The sequence below is a fragment of the Arvicola amphibius genome, chromosome 2, assembly GCF_903992535.2.
Source record: "Arvicola amphibius chromosome 2, mArvAmp1.2, whole genome shotgun sequence".
NCBI lineage: Eukaryota > Metazoa > Chordata > Mammalia > Rodentia > Cricetidae > Arvicola > Arvicola amphibius.
In genome coordinates this window covers 76,652,159-76,669,872 of record NC_052048.2, presented here as the reverse complement: position 1 = coordinate 76,669,872, position 17,714 = coordinate 76,652,159, and the positions used below count along the sequence as shown (strand labels likewise).

At 47.2% G+C, this 17,714-nt stretch overlaps 1 protein-coding gene across 1 annotated transcript; it reads right to left on the bottom strand.

The window, feature by feature from the left end:
• Positions 1–383: 383 nt before the first annotated feature.
• Thnsl2 (threonine synthase like 2) lies at positions 384–16,981 on the bottom strand. The gene is made up of 9 exons (XM_038317916.1): positions 16,865–16,981; positions 13,654–13,888; positions 11,140–11,334; positions 9,980–10,132; positions 6,982–7,212; positions 4,672–4,820; positions 4,451–4,576; positions 1,219–1,370; positions 384–883 (listed from the first exon to the last, which is right to left on the bottom strand). Exons 2-9 carry the CDS (start codon positions 13,874–13,876, stop codon positions 655–657), a joined length of 1,458 nt encoding a protein of 485 aa, XP_038173844.1. The 5' UTR covers positions 13,877–13,888; positions 16,865–16,981; the 3' UTR covers positions 384–654.
• Positions 16,982–17,714: the final 733 nt, after the last annotated feature.

The following is a 17,714-nucleotide window of genomic DNA, read 5'->3' as shown; positions in this document are numbered from 1 at the left end:
CCTAAAGCTGACCCTAATCCAAGGCTCATCAGGTGCATTTCCAGAAACTTGCATATTAAGAATGATCCTGCTGAGCCTTTCAAGATCTGCCACCCTCTACCCCAGCTGCTCACTCTTCCCCTCACAGAATAAAGCCAAGTGAGCAGATTCCCAGGAAACACCTACAGCAGCTTTCCCCAGAAGCTGGGACATGAGCTGTTCAAGGGCAAAGCTCCCTGGGACAGGAACATATTCTTAAAAGCACAAACTTACCATATAGATCTGGCTGCCCTGGAACTTTCCATGTAGACCAGGCTGATCTGGAACTCACAGAGACCTGTCTGTCTCTTCCTAAATGCTGGAATTAAAGGCATGTGCTACCACATCCAACTGGGACAAGGAACTTCTTTAAAAGATTTATTTTCATTATTCTATATTATAGGTAGGCATGTGTGTCTGTATGTGTATCTGTGCACATGAGTGTACTGCCCACAGAAGCTAGAGGTGTCAGAACCTCTACAGCTAGAGTCATACATGGTTGTGAGCCACCTGACTTGGGTACTTGGAACTAATCTTGGGTCCTCTGGAAGACCCAAGAGCAAGAGTTCTTAATTACTGCGCCATCTTGTCCCAGTCAGTCCTGGGACAAGAGTTTTCAAGCCAGTTGCAGCCTGGCTATTCTGAGGGGTTCACAGCACAACCTTCCCACCGCTGGGACAGGCCCTCAATTGTGTTCCGCAGCATCTGTATCCAGTCATCTCCTCTCCGCATCGGGATGCAGCGCGTCTCCTTATGCTCCAAGGCTAGGATCTCTGCAGGAGTCTGCGGAGTCAGTCCAGCAGCCTTGACTGCTTCTGGGAATTTAGCTGCAGAGGCAGGGGCCAGGCAGCACCGGGGGATGGTACTGAAGATGAGGCAGGACAGGAGAGAACAGGTAGAATGATGGGGAAGGAGAAGATGGAGGAAGGAGGACCAGAGGAAAGGTTAGGGGCGGGGAACAAGACAGAGACATGATTAGTACCTTGAACTTACCTGGATAAGTCTGCAAAGTTTCCCGATGAAGGCCCAGCTCAGGCATCACCTCCCCTCATGACCTTGGATATAGTTCACACCTCTTCTAAGTGCAGTTGTAGCTTGGGGCACAGAACCCAATGCTCACCAATATCACTATCCTTAGTCTTGCCAAGCCCTGCCTAGAGAAGAGCTATGTCCCCGTGCCCCAGACCTCACTGCTGGTACCTGGACTGCCTATTGTTAGTCTGCTGGTAATGGTAGTTCACCGCTGTGGCTGAGTGGGGGCACAGCAGGTACTGATTCTCCTCCCAACATCGGCCCATGGTCTGGGTGATGGCTTCATCAGACACCGACCTGGATGTCACTGCCTCTGAAAGCTGAAAGGTCAGAAGACAGGGGTGAATGTCAGGACTGGTGAATCACAGAAGGACTAAACCTCACTGTATACACAGCCAACACCAGGACTCAGACTAAACCCTGCTGTCTCCACAGACAGCACCAGGAAATCAGGTTAAACCCTGCTGTATCCACAGCCACGCCAGCACCAGGACTCAGATGAATGCTAGACTCAATACTGACCCGGCTCAGAGTAGAATCAGTTTCCGAGTTTTGAGCCAATTACAGTTCCTTTGGTTTTTTCTCGAGACTGGGTTTCTCTGTAGCTTTGGAGCCCGTCCTGGAACTAACTCTTGTAGACCATGCTGGCCCCGAACTGACAGAGATTTGCCTGCCTCTGCCTCCCAAATTTTGGGGTTAAATGAGTGAGCAACCACCACCAGGCTCAATTATAGTTTTGAGCTTCTTTAGCAGAAGGATTTGTAGAAGTTTTGGGTACACCCCAATGTATTTAGATCATGAATCAAACTAACACACAGTCTTGTTCTACAGCCGGATACAACACAAGTCACAGGTGTTCAAACTGCCTGTGGTGTGAGAGCTACCCGGTCAGTTCCTACCCTGCTGAGGAGTACCTTCCCTAGAAATCCTCCTAGTGCTCACAGGCCGAGGAAAGCTCCCTTCTCAGTCTCCCTGAGCATTCAGAACCCCAGATAATTTCCTGAAGATGAGCTGCGTTCTTACAACATAGCAAACACTATTCATGTACTCAGTGTCATCAGAGACCAAGTGGTCCATAGATTGTTTATATAGATATTTCCTGATTAGGGTCAGAAATGGCAACCAACATTTTTTAAAATATTTATTTATTTATTATATATACAATATTCTATCTGTGTGTATGCCTGCTGGCCAGAAGAGGGCACCAGACCTCATTACAGATGGTTGTGAGCTACCATGTGGTTGCTAGGAAATGAACTCAGGACCTTTGGAAGAGCAGGCAATGCTCTTAACCTCTGAGCCATCTCTCCAGCCCCAGCAACCAACATTTTTTTCCTCCTTCTCATCCTCCTCCTCATCTTCCTCCTTTTCCTACTTCTGATGATTGAATGCAGGACCTAATGCATACTAAATATGTACTCTACCACTTACATACATCACTTACTGTGACAGCTGCATTTTCTCTTTGTATTCCCAGCACCTAACCTAGTTCTTGAACCATAGCAGACAGATTGGATGGATGGATGGATGGATGGATGGATGGATGGATGGATGGATACCCTTCCAGCAAATACAGTGTCCTCTGAGTACAGCCAGGGAGAAAATGAAGAAACAGAGGATATGATGACCAGTGTCTCACATAAGGAGAAGGAACACTGATTCCATGACACAAATCATGGGCCAAACAAACTAATGTTTGGCTAAGTCAAAAGCAGCATAGGGCTGGAGAGATGGCTTGGTTATCTCTTGCAGAGGACCCAAGTTTGGTTCTCAGCACCTTCATGGTGGCTCACAACCATCTGTAACTCCTGTTCCAGGGGATATGATTCCCTCTTCTGGCTTCCACAGGCACTGCATGCATAAGGTACACATACAATACACACAGGTAAACATTCATAAATATTAAATAAAAATAATGGAAAGTTTTTGAAGCAGCATAGATTCTAAAAGAAGGAAGTCCCACTTTAGTCTTCAAGGGCATAACTCAGGTCAGATAACTATACCCAGTTTTGAGAAGAACCCTTCAGGAGGGACACTAACCAAGAGTAACTATATCATGTAAAGGACTAAGGTAAAGGAATTGGGAAGACCAAGTTGGCAAATGAGTATTCTCTTAAAGTGGAGGACAATGAAGTAAAATCAGACTGTGCAGTCTAGATGGAGCGCATCCTAGAGCTTTGTGATGATGAGAGCTGCAGCAAGGGGGTTGTCCTGGTCACCCGGGGTGGGGCAGCTGTCCCGGTCACCTGGGGTGGGGCAGCTGTCCCGGTCACCCTTGGTCGGGGTAGCTGTCCTGGTCACCCGGGGTGGGGTAGCTGTCCCAGTCACCCGGGGTAGGGGTGCAGAGCCAGCAGGGCCACCCAGTGGGAACAAGGTACAGAAGCTTAAGGTATCACAGGCTGCATTCAAATAAAAGCAACGCTTTCTAACTAGTTTCCTGATATAAATAAAACGTATTTATTAACTAAACAGAGTCTCTCCTCCTGCAGCAGAGAGACAGAGACAAAGGAGAGAGATGAGGGCCAGAAAGAGCTATAGTCTCTGTCCATACCTGAAGGGCAGAATGACTTTGTGTTGCTATTATTGCAAGTTAACAACAATAATAAATAAAAATGAAACTAGTGACTGCATGGAGTTATACATTCCCAGCAGTCTGGAAAGTGCCTCCCGTGTATCTAATCATCCAAAGCTCACAGCAGCCTCATGAGACAGGCTTTCTTATTATCCCTGCTCTCCAAATGAGGAAACTGAGGCGCCATATTTATAAAGCTGGCTTAGTGTTCACAACTCCCCTCATCCAATCAGTGCCAGCTGTGAAGTTCCTGGCTTCCCCTCCATTGCTCAGACTTCCAACCCCAAGTCTGTCCAGTGGCTGCATCCTTTCCTTCCTCTGTGGGATGTCATAGGAGGAATGTTTAGCACACAGGGTTGCTCTTTCGAGGGAAGGAATTTAATAACCACTATCTGTCTACCTAGAAGGCCGCATGTGGATGTGTTTACTAGCCTGGTGACCTTTGCTCTGTGCACCAGATTATCCCCCAGGCCCTTATCAGTAAATCTATAGAATTAATCTTTACAGACCTTACAAAGAGTTGCGATGTAGTCGTGCCTGATCTGTATTTAGCTTATTTGGTTCTCCAAGGAGATCTATGTATGCATTATTGTGTACACGGGCCTGAATTAATCATTAAAAGAATAATGTTCACCACATTGTGCTGTGCTTAAGCATGCCTGAAATAAACTACTAGAGGCCAGACAGCAGACATTTGAATCAACACTGTCTACTGCATCTTGTTGAACTCAGCGGCCATCGTGCTTATGTCAGATCGTTACTCTGCCGGCTAAGGAAGCTGCAGAGACACTCCACCCCCACCCTCACCGCATATGGCCAGTGACCAACCTTGCTATGTAGCTCCTTGGGTAGGTGCACACTTTGGGTTCTTTCAAACTGTTCCATGAGGGCTCTTGTTGCCTGGCTGTCAAAGCCAGAGAGCAGCCAGAAGATTCTCTCCATGTTGTAAGGCACCTGAGTGGAGAGACAGGGTCCCAGGTCACCCTCGTTCCAACCCTGTCCAAGTCCCGTTCCCCCCCGAAGCTGCTCTTCTCCCCCCACAGGCCCACCTGAATGTCCATAGCAGATGCCAGGGTTGGCTTGACGACCTCACACAGAGAGAAGTCTCCCTTCTGGACAGTCCTGTGGATAATGTCATTGCTGTTTACTGCCACAACCAGGCGGATAGGCAGGCCCATCTTCTGAGCAATGCACCCAGCTTGGGACAAGACAGGAAGACAACAGGATTTTAGGACAAACTCTAGTGCTGTTTGAAGATGAGAACAGAGAGAAATGGAAAGAGCCACAGGAGTGGGGAGAGCCAAGGAGGAGGGCAACTGTGCCCTGCCTACCAGGGACTAACACACTTAAGAAGTTTGTGAGGCCACCCACTGCGGAAGAGGAGACGAAGGTGACAAATCCTACCAAACTGCAGAGCCCAGGCCTTTGCCTTCCACCTTGCTTTAGGGAGGGTAGCTAATTGCTCATTGCTGACACGCCAGGCTAGTGACACAGCTTCTGGGGCTTCTGTCTCTGTCATCTTGCTGTGGGAGCAGAGAGATTACAGACATGTGCTACCACATCCAGTTTTATGTCTAAAGATCCAAACTCAGACTTGTGTGGCAAACACTCCACCTACTGATTCCATCTCTAGACCCTTACTTTTTGGAGGGCGGTGGGAATATTCACTACTATCACCCTTAAGTGTGTAAAGCCCATTCATACTCTCGTGACACTTGATCCTCACGGAAACTTTACAGTGCCCTTCAATGATGAGGAAAAAAGGACGCTCAGGAGCGCCCAAAGACTTGATCAAATGGGTCCTTAGGAAGAATGCCAGATGGGAATGTCCTCTCTGGGTATTGCCCATGTTTTACTTTGTGTCAAGTGCTATGAAGGGCACAGCTATAGGTGGCATCACTAGCTTGAAGGGAAGCACACTGGGTGTCACCCTCTGAGTAGTAGGGAAACCATCCGTCCTTGCCAGCTGCCAGCCCACTATCATCTCTGTCTTCCTTTAAGAAGCCAAGGAGTCTCCTAACCACTATGATGCTTTTGTTATTTCACCTAATTTACCCTGATGCCTAGGGAAGCAATGCCATAGACAGAGCTAACACCATTACCTTCTCAAGAGAAAGCAAGGATGTGGACTCCAGTCTACCTGGCCTGTCAACCTGGCTCCACTACCAACCAGCTGTGTAAACAGGGGACGCTAACGTCTCTGTGTCCAGTTCCTCATTCTAAAACGGTAAGAACAATGCAGATGGGAGTTGAGTGCAGACTCAACTGACCAGGAATCAAAACTATTCAAAGTAGGCTGTGGTGATACATCCTATAATCCCAACATTTGGGAAGCTGAGGCAGGAGGATGGAGACTTCCCAGGCCAGCCTGGGCTATACTGAGTTCAAGGGCAGCCTGAGTTACATAGTGAGAACCCATCTCAAGAAAAAATAATTGCACCTGTATTAAAAACATTCAGACTCTGTCTTGCAAATACTCCTTACAGCATAATGGTCATTTAGATAACACCTGCATACTGTATGCTATTTTACATCATCCAGAGGTGGTTTAAAGTACTCAGGTGCACATATGTGTATGTAGGTCATATGCAAACACCATGCCATTTTACAGAAGGGACTTGAACATCTGCAGATTTTGGTACCCGCAGGAGTCCTAGAACCCACTGTCCATGCACATCAGGAGACAGCCATGATTCCTAGTCCCATGAAATCATTAACCCATGAAAAGGACTTAGTACAGCAGCACCTGGTACACAGTCAATGCTTGAGAATGTTCCTTAGTGTTCGGTGCCAGGCAGCTGGACAGCACTTTCCCTGGACAAAGTTCACACGCGCCCAACAGCCAGACTCGCTCCTCACTGGTTGCTCTGAGCATGTGATCAGCCAGCCTTTCACAGTTGAGTAACTATCGAATGCTCAGCTAGTACAGGGCAGAGCCAAGGCCACCTCCTGATGCCCCAGGGTAGTGAGAACACACTGTGTTATGGCCCAAAGCAGGTGTCCCTCAGCAGGCAGTGGCGGAGTTGGAAGTGAAAGTGCAGATTTGGGGAAAGGACACCGAGCTCTGTTTATGGCTGAGCCTTGATTTCCATCTACTGTCTGCTGTGCAAGTAAGCACAGGCTAGGCCACTGAAATCCCCCAGGTTGAGTCCTCAATCTCCTCCCACTGCGGTACCCTAGACTGTTCTGTCCCCACCCTCTGCAAGCGGGAAGAAACCTAGGGCATCCATTCCACGTGGTTTTCTGTCCTCTTTAGAATAAAAACACAGCCTTCTTTTGCTCCACATTTGTAGGCAAAAGACAGCTTGAAAGGCTGGGTGCTTTCTAGAAAGTCCATTTGCATCCCTGGGTCTCCTTACCTGCAAGGTTACCCCCAGCTCCTGTTGGCACAACCATCTCTACAGGGGGTAGAGGGTGTGTGTCCAAGGAGGGCGCACACTGGAAATAAGCGAAGAAGTGGTGTGCCATCTGCACCAGGACCCGAGACCAGTTGATGGAGTTCAAGCTCATCAGGTTGTGCCTCTGGACAAAAGGCACATCAGCAAACACAGCCTTGATGGGTTCATCGAGTTCATCACTGTTTCCTTCCGCTGCCAGGGAGAGAGAAGAAGGCAGCTCTCAGGAGCAGCAGGAGGCCCGGGCAGTCACACCGGGCTCCACCAAGGCCTTCCCGGGCTGGGCCCATCCTCTCCCTCCTGACCCAGACTTTGCTTCCTTCACTTTCACTTGGCTTGGCCTGGCTTCCCAGGCTCTGCATAAACTCCTTGGGGACAGAATCTAGGCTACTTTTTCTAGTGACTCTGAGCATTTGTCCTCACTTGGGAGAAGAGAAAATGTGGTTAGAACTACTTCCAATGGTCTTGCATTCTATAAAATAAGATATTCTAAAATCAGCCTTCTGGGATATTGGGGAAAAAATTCTCCTTGTATTCCAAGCCTTCACTATTCCATGAAGAGTATGTCCTTCATTCTTCCGAAAAGGAGAAGCGGGTGTTTACTCAACTGAAAGATACGAACCCTACTGGTGCCCAGGGGCAATGGTCACGTCTCTCCTGTGGATGAAGTGTGGGTGGCCTGATCCCTGCCGCTATGTGCTAGGTAAGCTTGCTTGGGCAGAACTTCTCCCTGAAGCTGTGCACATTGGTTTAATTTATGGGGTGAATTATTGGGTAAATTTTCCACCAGTCTAACACATCAATACCCCAATCAAGCTGCCTCAGTAATTGCACCAGGGTTGACCCTTACATGATACCTGTATCTAATTCTCCACTTGGATCCATACCTCAAGGTGGGGTGTATATATGTGCATGTGTGAGGGTTACTGGAGAAAGTACCAGGACAGCCACTCGGGCCGTAAACCCATCACTGTAGAGCAGCAATGAAGACAGGGACCATGTGTAAGTCCACATGTCCACACCCAGCAGCCCAGCCCAGTAGTGGTGGCCCATCGCTTTGCTAAGGCCGAGCCAATATGACCCCATGGGATCAGGAGTTGGATCCAAGATGGACATGTGAGACATTTAGCTCACTGAGACTCAGAAGGACATTTTCTAGGGAGCGAGAGAAACCACCCCTGCTTGTAAGGAAGAGCCAGAGGAAAAGGGAGACTTGGTTACCTCAAGTCTCCATTCTGTGACCTCAAGAGGAAGGATTGGGGAGGACAGAGCAGAGTCTGGGAAGTACTGGGTTCCTGATGGTAATGCTGAGCCTGAGAATCAACCAAGTGAGAGCCTACTTCTTCACTCCTGGGCATCGCAGTTACAGAAGCTTGGAACTGTTCTTCCAGACAGACTGAGTTGGATTTTCTGTTACTTCCAGTTTAATATATATATTAAATATATTTAATATTTATTAATATATTAATAATATATTATTAATAATATAATAATATATTAATAATATATTAAATATTTAATAATAAATATTTAAATATTTAATATATTTTATATATATATATACTATAATCAGCGAACATCTAGTGTCTACTAAGTACTTGGTGCTTAGGAATTACACAACATACATGAAAATGATCACCTTTATAAACCCAGCGGTTGGGTAACACACTTGCTGTGTGTCTTTGTTACTTTTCTATTGCTGTTATAAGACACTATGACCAATGCAACTTGTAGAAGAAAGAGATTTTGGGGGCTTACAGTTTCCGAGGGTTAGAGTCCAGGACCACTATGGCTAAAGTACTGGGGGCAGGCATGGCACTGGAGCGGTAGCTGAGAGCTTACATCCTTGTCCATGAGCACGAGGCAAGAGAGAGAGAGAGAGAGAGAGAGAGAGAGAGAGAGAGAGAGAGAGAGAGAGAGAGAGAGAGAGAGAGAGAGAGAGATTGGACACCCACCTGGCCTGAGCTTTTGAAACCTATCCCCAGTGACGCACCTCCAACAAAGGGACCCTTCCTCCAACAAAGCTACAGCTAATCCTTCCCAAACAGCTCCACTAACTGGGGACCAAGCATTCAAACATATGAGTTTATGGGGCCATTTTCACTGAGACCACCACAGGACTATACCAGGACCCAGACAAGCTGTAGAAGGAATTTTATTTATCTATTTTAAAATTTATTTTATCTTATGTGCATGGGTGTTTTGCCTGCATGTATGTCTGTGTACCATGTGCATACAGTGCCCATGCAGGCTCTAGGGGGCATCAGATCCCACTGGAACTGCTGTTAGAGATAGTGATGAGCTGCACGTGGGTGCTGGGACTTGAGCCCTGTCCTCTAGAAGAGTAGCCAGTGTTCTTAACCCCTCAGCTGTCTCTCCAGCCACTTAGAGTCATTATTGATTGATTGATTATTAGAACATTTCCTATGTATCAAGTGTATCAAGTGCCAGGCTGCATAGTCAGAGTGTGTAAAACCCCTAAAGCTACCATTCCCATGGTAAAGTCAAGGTCTTCATTATATGACCAACTATAGCGGAACTGGTAGCAGGCAGCACTGAGCAGCTTCATATTTTAATATTTGGCTCTGTTTACATGCATGACCTAGAAGTCTGTCCCCTAAGGAAGGGCATGAACTGCCAAAACGCACTGACATGGTCTCTCAACTATGAAATACGTTTGTGCCCACAACACTTTAGTGCCCCAAACTAAGCAAGTACTTGGCCTAAGTTATGGTTCTATATGGCTGCCTACATGTGGGACCTGCACAGAGGTAGCCCTGACAGATACCTGAACCAGCTGCAATCATTCAACACAGTGCAAATTTAAAGCCATGTGCCAGCTAGTGTGGAAAACTGTGAAGCCCAGAATCTTCCCAAAGCTAAGCCAAGGCACCTCCATATACAGCTAATCCCACCTATGAAAACAGCCATCAAGCCAGGACCACTCAGCCCCTGCACCTACCTCCAAACACATGGACATTCTCCTTCAGCACCGTGGTCATCTGGAGCTCCTGAATCTTTGTGCAAAGGCCCTTGGGCAACAGAACAATGATGTCCATGTTCTTGCATCCCTGAACACTCTCAATGGAAGCACTTCCCGTGTCCCCAGAAGTTCCTAGAAAGGAAATCGACCCCTCCCTTTAGAACAAGGGGAATGGATAAAGAATGAAATTGACCTTTAAATATTGGTGCCCAATGCAGCAACAGATAGTTTTCAAATACTTGAAAGATAGGTGCTTAGTACTTAGCCCAGGGTCCTTAAATATGCTAATAAAATTCAGGATATCAACGAGTATTCTGTACACCTAAAATTATTATGAGAAGTATCCACATCCTTTAGCAGACTGACAAAGGGAACTATGATACCTAATCTTGTCAACTTGATGGTGTTTAGAATCACCATGGGGGGGCTGGAGAGATGGCTCAGAGTGGGAACATACGTGTGTACGTGTCTATAAGGGCATTTCTGGAAAGCTTAGACTGAAAAGGGAAGGCCAACCCTGAATGTCGGCAGCACCACTCTATGAGCTATGGTCCTGGACAAAATAAAGCCAAGAAAGCAAGAGGAGCACCAGCATCCATGCTACTTGCTTCCGGACTGCTGAGACAATGTGACCGATGCCTCAAGCCCCTGCCACCACGCCTTCCCTGCCATGTGAACCGCACTCTCAAACCCAACTGTGAGCAGCAAACCTTCCTCCCTTAAGTGGCTTCTGTCGGGTATGTTGTCACAGCAATGAGAAAATTAACCAATGCAGAATCTGTGGCATAAAAATAGGCTAGAAACCCTCTAAAAACTGGCTCTCAACTTTCCAAATGTTGTGACCCTTTTAATACAGTTCCTCATGTTGTGGTGACCCCCACCATAAAATTACTTTCATTGCTACTGCATAACTATAATTTTGCTACTGTCATGAATCACAATGTAAATATCTGTGTTTTCTGTGGTCCTAGGTGACCCCTGTGAAAGGGTCGTCATCCAACCCCGAAAGGAACATGGCCACACAGGCTGAGAACTGCTGATCTACAAGAACTGATAGCATGAGCCTTAAGAGGTTCAATCCTGTGCATGGGCACATTCCAGTTGGGGTGCTAAAGGACCCTGCCCCTCCCCACACCCACCCACAACAATGGTGACATGCTTCTTCCTCTTCTGCAGGAAGTACTGCAGGAACTGAGCTGTGCAGGATAGGGACAGGTCCTTAAAGGCGTATGTGGCCCCGTGCCACAGCTCCAGTATGTTCAGCCCATTCTTCAGCCTGCACAGATGGACCACATCTCTGTGGCGGAATCGGTGGAAGGCTTGGTCAATCAGATCTGTGAGAGTAGAGATGGAATAGCAGGTGAAGGCATTACCTCTTCAAGTTCTCCTTCTGCCTCTAAAACCTTTTTTCCTTTTTCCTTTTCTTTTTTTTTTTTTTTGTTTTGTTTTGTTTTTCGAGACAGGGTTTCTCTGCAGCTTTTTTAGAGCCTGTCCTGGAACTAGCTCTTGTAGACCAGGCTGGCCTCGAACTCACAGAGATCCGCCTGCCTCTGCCTCCCAAGTGCTGGGATTAAAGGCGTGCGCCACCACCGCCCGGCGCTCTAAAACCTTTTTATCTCTCATTGCCAGCTAAAAAGTCCAGAAAATCTGATCTTAAATGACATATTTAGGAACAGAATTGTAAAGGTCTAGAAAAATTTGGGGGACATGTATTAAGCTGCTCATATATTCCTCAAATACCCCAGAGGCTAGAACTGGCTCTAGAAAACATCTAGTTTTCATTTTGCATACTTTTTAATTTAATCTTTGCTGTGGGAGCACATTCTGCTCCTTCAGCCAATACCCTTTAAGATACCAGCCTACTTGGGCATGTTCTCATACTATAAAAGCAGCAGTAGCTTTGCCTGCTCTCTTGCTTCCAGCTCCCGCTTCCAATTGCTAGACTCTGTTCCTGTTCGTGCAGAGGACTGTTGTCTAGAACAGTGATCTGTAAGTTTTCCCCTTAAATAAATAATCCTTTTATTATTCATAATTCTGAACTGGTGTGGGATTGTTTTGTGACTTACACCATCAAATCTTTTTATTGTATTTTTATTTATCTTATATGAATGTGTGTTATGCCTGCATGTATGTGTATGTACCATGTGTGTGCGGCGCCTGAAGAGGCCAAAAGAGGGAGTCAGATCCCCTGGAGCTGGAGTCACAGATGGTTATGAGCCAGTATGTGGATCCTGGGAACTGAATCCAGGTTCTCTGGAAGAACAGCCAGTGCCTTTAACTACTGAGCCTTCTCTCCAGCTTATCTGAGTCTTTTTATAAGCATGTACTTTAATAGAAAATCAAATTGTCAATCAAATAAGCAGTTTCAGCCTCCTAATTTTCTTCCCTAAAGATCAAAGTGTTGTTAGCTTGTTCTCTGCAATACTAAATCTCCCGTCTGTGGTGCCAGGACCTGGGCATTGCTGATATACAAACTTGGTCACTGTCTAGAACCGAGCTTCTTGAACGTCTGCTATGGACCACACCTGAGATCTTATTAAAATGTGGACTCTAGATTAACGCGTCTGAGCCGACTTTGAAATGTCTAGCCCTGCCCAGGGAACATCATCGCTGTTGGTCATGTGCAGCCCTCCTCCTCCCCAACTACAAAACCTACCATGACTTTTGTTAACTTGACACAAGCCTAGACACATCTGGGGAAAGAGAATATCAATTGTGGTATTGCCTCCTTCAGACCGGCTGGTAGGAAAGTCTGAGGGGGTTCAACGACTGATGTGGGAGGTGCTCAGCTCTCTGGGGGTGGTGTCACCCCTGGGCAGGTGGTTCAGGCGTTTATAAGAAGGAAGGATAAACAAGCCATGGGGAACATGCCAGTAAGCAATATTTTTCCATGTCTTCTACTTCAGCTCCTGTCCCTGACTTCCCTCAGTAATAGGGCATGACCATAGAGTTGTAGTTGAAAGAAACCTTTTCCTCCCCAAATTGCTTTGGTCATGGTGTTTTACCACAGCAACGGAAATGCTGACTAAAATATTACCCCATGGATTTTCTTCTTGTCACTCCAAGTGTCACCTGGGAACCAACAGCTGTAGTCAGACTTAATAGAAAGGCAGGATCCTTACACCCAACCCTGTGATTTCTGAATGGTTCCCGTGGACTCATATGTTTGAATGCTTGGTCCACACAGGGTGGAACTGTTTGGGAAGGATTAGGAGGTGTGGCCTTGTTGGAGGAGTGTCACTGGAGTGAACTGGGTGGACTTTGAGGTTCCAAAAGCCCGTATCACTCCCAGTTAGCTCTCTCTGCCTCATGCTTGTAGATCAAGATGAGCTACTGAGCTACTGCTTTGGTGCCATGCCTGTAGCCATGCTCCCTACCATGATGGTCATGAACTCTAACCATCCCAAGCTGTAAGTTCCAAATAAACTCTTTTTTTTTCTCTAAGTTGCCTCGATGGTGACTCATCACAGCATAGAAAAAATAACTAAGACATACCCAAATCTACTGAATTAGAGTCTGCTTTTAAAATTGAGCTCCTTGAGGGAAATTAGTTGCACATTACAGCTTGAGACAACCTGTCCCAGGTCACTCAACAAGGCAAGATAGTCATCTAGGTGTCTGGATGAATGAGAGAGACATTCATCAACACTCACCATTTAGGTCATGTCTTGGAATGAGCTCTAGGCCAATGAAGAGGGCACACAGCTCCTTCACCAGGCTGCGATAGGAAAGCGTGCTCCAGCGACGTAGGGTCTCTCTGTCCAGCTGTGGGAGCTCCTCTGGCACATAGAGGCCCCCATCTGGTGCATAGCCAGAGAAGAGAGCGCCCTCAAAGTTGACCCGTGGGGCCACTCCCCGGGTGCTGGTGTACCACATGATCCTGGAAGCCTGCAGAGGAAGAGCCCCAGAGGTGGCTGGTCTTCAAGCTCCCGGAACCCCACAGGATGAAGCTGAGTATCCACAGTCCTCTGGCCTAAAGTCTGAGCCACTACTCACTGGGATATGCATCTCAGACATAGATTTGGCAGCCCTAATTTGAATCTCATCTCAGCTTTGTCAAGTCTTGTGTAAATTATGATCCGTCTGATCAAAACAGGCAACTCCGCTGATCCTATTACCTTGAGGTGTAAGTACTGAAGCATGCTGGGAAAAGAGAACCACAACACTTACCAATGACCAAGAAAACCTTGGAATGGAGAGAGATCATAGCAATAGCAGGTAGCTGCCATTTTCGACAGGCTTCTTAGTAGGGAAAAGGCCAGAATATCTGATTGGCAAAGCTGGTGTGGGGAAAGGGGGCAGTTATTCACTGCTGGTGGGAGTGCAAGCCTTTGCCACAACTATAGAAGCTGGTGTGGTGATTCCTCAAAAAGCTAGAAATGAATCTACCATATGAGCCATATGAATCTACCATATGAGCCATGTGAATCTACCATATAAGCCATATGAATCTACCATATGAGCCATGTGAATCTACCATATGAGCATCCCAAAGGATGCTCAACCCATTACAAAGATACTGGCTCATCCATGATCATTGCTACTCTATTCACAACCTACATGAATGGGTAACTGGGAGTCAGTTTTCATCAGGGATGCAGGCTCTGAGAGGCTACCCATGCTCCAGTAGATGCTCCCAGACCTACATACTAAATGGACTCTGTGGGGCTTTTGTTTGTTTTTTAAAGAGAGAGAGCACATGAAATTGGGAGGGAAAAGTGGTAGGGAGGAACTAGAGGGGGAAGGAATGGGACAGATATTTGATCAAAACATGTTATAAGCATGTATGAATACTAATCAAAATACGTTTTTTTAAAACTGGAAGTCCCATGTCCCAGGAGACCCTCAATCCCAGCCAAATCAGGAAAGTTAGCATTACTACCAATAACCTGTGGCCTACCTCAGAGCCTAATTCTAGAAGGCCAGCAGTATAGCTTGAATACTGCCTTTGAAACTCTCTAGCCATGGCTAATTGGCTCTGGCTCCTGGCACGGATTCAGGGCCTTCTGTTGCTTAGAATGAGACAGAGATCACAGCAGAATTTAGGGGTTTGCATGTTAAAGCCCCACAGTAACTAGGGTGATCAACTTGACTATACATAACTCCCAATACCACTTCAGCATGTCTACACCCCTGCCACGAGAAGGGGAGATCGGATATTGATCTGGAAGAATTCTGGTTTTGGCCTCTCCCTAACCCTGGAGATGGACCCTTGCTTTCTGCCATTTCTCTGCCACTGAGATCCATCTCTAGCCCCAAAGTTGAGGTTTCCTGCTTCAGGTCTCAGACCTGTGGTTCTACATCAGCTGCCACATGCCACTCTTGCTGCCTACGAATGCATGTGCATTCAGGTGTGCTAATTATCTACCAGGCAAGTCCGACCTTCTGACATTGCAACATGACTTGGCTATCTACAAAGTTCAAGCCTCAGAATGGTGCCATCAGATTACAAGGGTAAGGGAATAAATGAAGTCACATAACATTTTAAAACAACTGCACAATTCCATTTTGGGCCTTATTCATCGCTATCTGCAGTCTTGTGCATTAGACATGCCTGAAACCAAAATATTACTACATAGAACTGGGATGGATACTGTCATGCTAGGACAATGTGTGTAAACAGAAATGACTTTAGGAATCTGAGTTATGCAGTCACCCCACACAGGAGCCCATGACAACAAAAGCAACGCAACCCCAGAAGCCTATGCAGTGGATAAGCAAAGGCAGGCACAGTATCTCAGAAGGCAGAAGCAGGGTCTGGAGGTCAGAGGCTCAGCAGTGCCTGCAGCTATAACAGTGAATTCCAAAACGCTGTGGAAAGAGCGCTTATGCAAACTGGCCTGAAATCCTCGCTGCATAACTTTACCGGACCAGACTAAAGGAAATGCCACAAGTGAGCTACTGAATCCCCAGCCAAACTGTGCAGGTGCTGGGACAGGGCAGAAGCAGATAGGGCTACAAGGAACTGCTAAAAGGACCATTTCCCCAAAGCCCCGTTCTCAGTGGAATGGACCACCTGGTACCCGGAGCAGAGTGGGTCTCGGGATTCTGCAACCCAAGAAAGACTGAACAAGGAACTGAGGAAAGAAAGAGCCTGGCTTGAACTCAGCTCGTGCCAGAGAGTTCTGTGTGAGAAATAAGAAGCTGGCCTGGTTAAGCATAGAGGCCCAAGCTCCTTACAATTCTGACCTATGACTTCAAGGGACAGCGTTCCCAGTCTATAACAACTACAAGAAACACACCTGAAGGTTTTTGTTGTTGTTGTTGTTTTGTTTTTTTTTAGCAAAGCTCAAAAAGAAATCAGTTGCACTTTCATTAGACTGTTGTGTGAGGACTCTGGATTCAAACGTCTGCAGTACATTATTGTGATAATTACTTTTTGGGACTTTTCTGGATTTTATTCCAGAATGGAGACGGGAACAAACGCGATAAATAATAACAGGGATATCTGCCTTTGAGCTGGGATTCTGGATTCTGCGTCAGGAAAGTCTTGGAGACTCGGGCCCCAGCAGCAGAAGGGTAGGAGTTTAAGGCAGGCTCGATTGGGTGGAGGATGGGAGGCGGCGCTAGAACCGCTGGCGAGTTCGCAGACGCCTAAGGCTCCACCGACCCCCTCCCCCCGCGCCTCTGAACACAGCGCACTGCCCTGAGTTTCGGGGTTCTCCCCGCACTGCCGAACCCCAGCTGCAGGTGGAAAACGCGAATCCTTCACCCGCACAGACTGCTGCCATCCCAAAGCCCCCAACTGGCGTTAAGATGCAGGCCGGGAAACCAAACTGAGCCGCCGGGGCGGGACAGCAGGCAGGACTCGGACAAGTCACCGCGGAGAAAGCAGGGGACGCAGCGGGGCCGGGGCGACGTTACCGTGGCGACGCGGAGCTGCCTGGCTGCCCGAGTTCAGTAGGCGACAAGCACGGACAGGCAGTCCCGAGCCCGAGGTCCTCAGTGAGTTTAATTCCAAGGCTGGGGAGGAGCTCCTCCCAAGGGGGCGTGGAGGGGGCGTGGAGGAGGGGCGTGGCGGAAGGGTGGAGAAGGGGGCTGGAAGAGAGGGGAGAGCTTTCCTGCTCATTGAGCCTCTCAGGCCTTGGATTTTCTTTTACTCGTGATCCTTGCCGCGACTCAATAGAATAAAAGCTGGTAAAGTTATGTTTTGTTTTATTTTTATTATCTATTTATCTGTTTTTGAGACAGGGTCTCTCTATATAGCTCTGACCTCCTAGAACTTCCTACGCCCCCTCCACTACCCACCGAGTGCTGGGATTAAAAACTTTGTTTTGTTTTTAGATGAGAAAACAGAGGACAATGTGGGAAGAAGGATGGCCCTCCTGTCCTTTGACTTTCATGGCTCTGGCCTGTGCTAAAATCCACCAGATGGGTGCATCGACTTAGCTCAAAAAAACTCTTACTAGGATAATACTTTTTCTATCAAACATAAATGTACTCTAGGGAAAAATCTGACTCAGTTTCTCCTTCTCCCCTTCCTTTTCTCTACCTCCCCCGCCTCTTCTTCATGGAACTCGATTACCTTGAAGTTCTGATCTTTGGTGTTGTTCCTCCTCCTGGGGCCTCTGTTTCTTCCAGCACACATGCCATCCCCTTGTCACCCACAGCTTCAGAAGGTGTCACCCAGCTGCCCCTGACTAGACTGGGTCAGTCTTCTCAATAGGAGACTGTCTGTGCTCACGGTATGGGATAGGCCTTCCAAACACAAGGT

What these genes read in the sequence shown, in the direction of transcription:
- Thnsl2 (XM_038317916.1), bottom strand. Translation starts at nt 13,876, where the DNA reads ATGTGGTACACCAGCACCCGGGGAGTGGCCCCACGGGTCAACTTTGAG. An exon ending in CATCTGCTATGGACATTCAG is followed by an intron (nt 4,577 to 4,671) that starts GTGGGCCTGTGG and finishes CTCTCCACTCAG; the next exon opens with GTGCCTTACAACATGGAGAG. An exon ending in CCAAGGAGCTACATAGCAAG is followed by an intron (nt 1,371 to 4,450) that starts GTTGGTCACTGG and finishes CTGACCTTTCAG; the next exon opens with CTTTCAGAGGCAGTGACATC.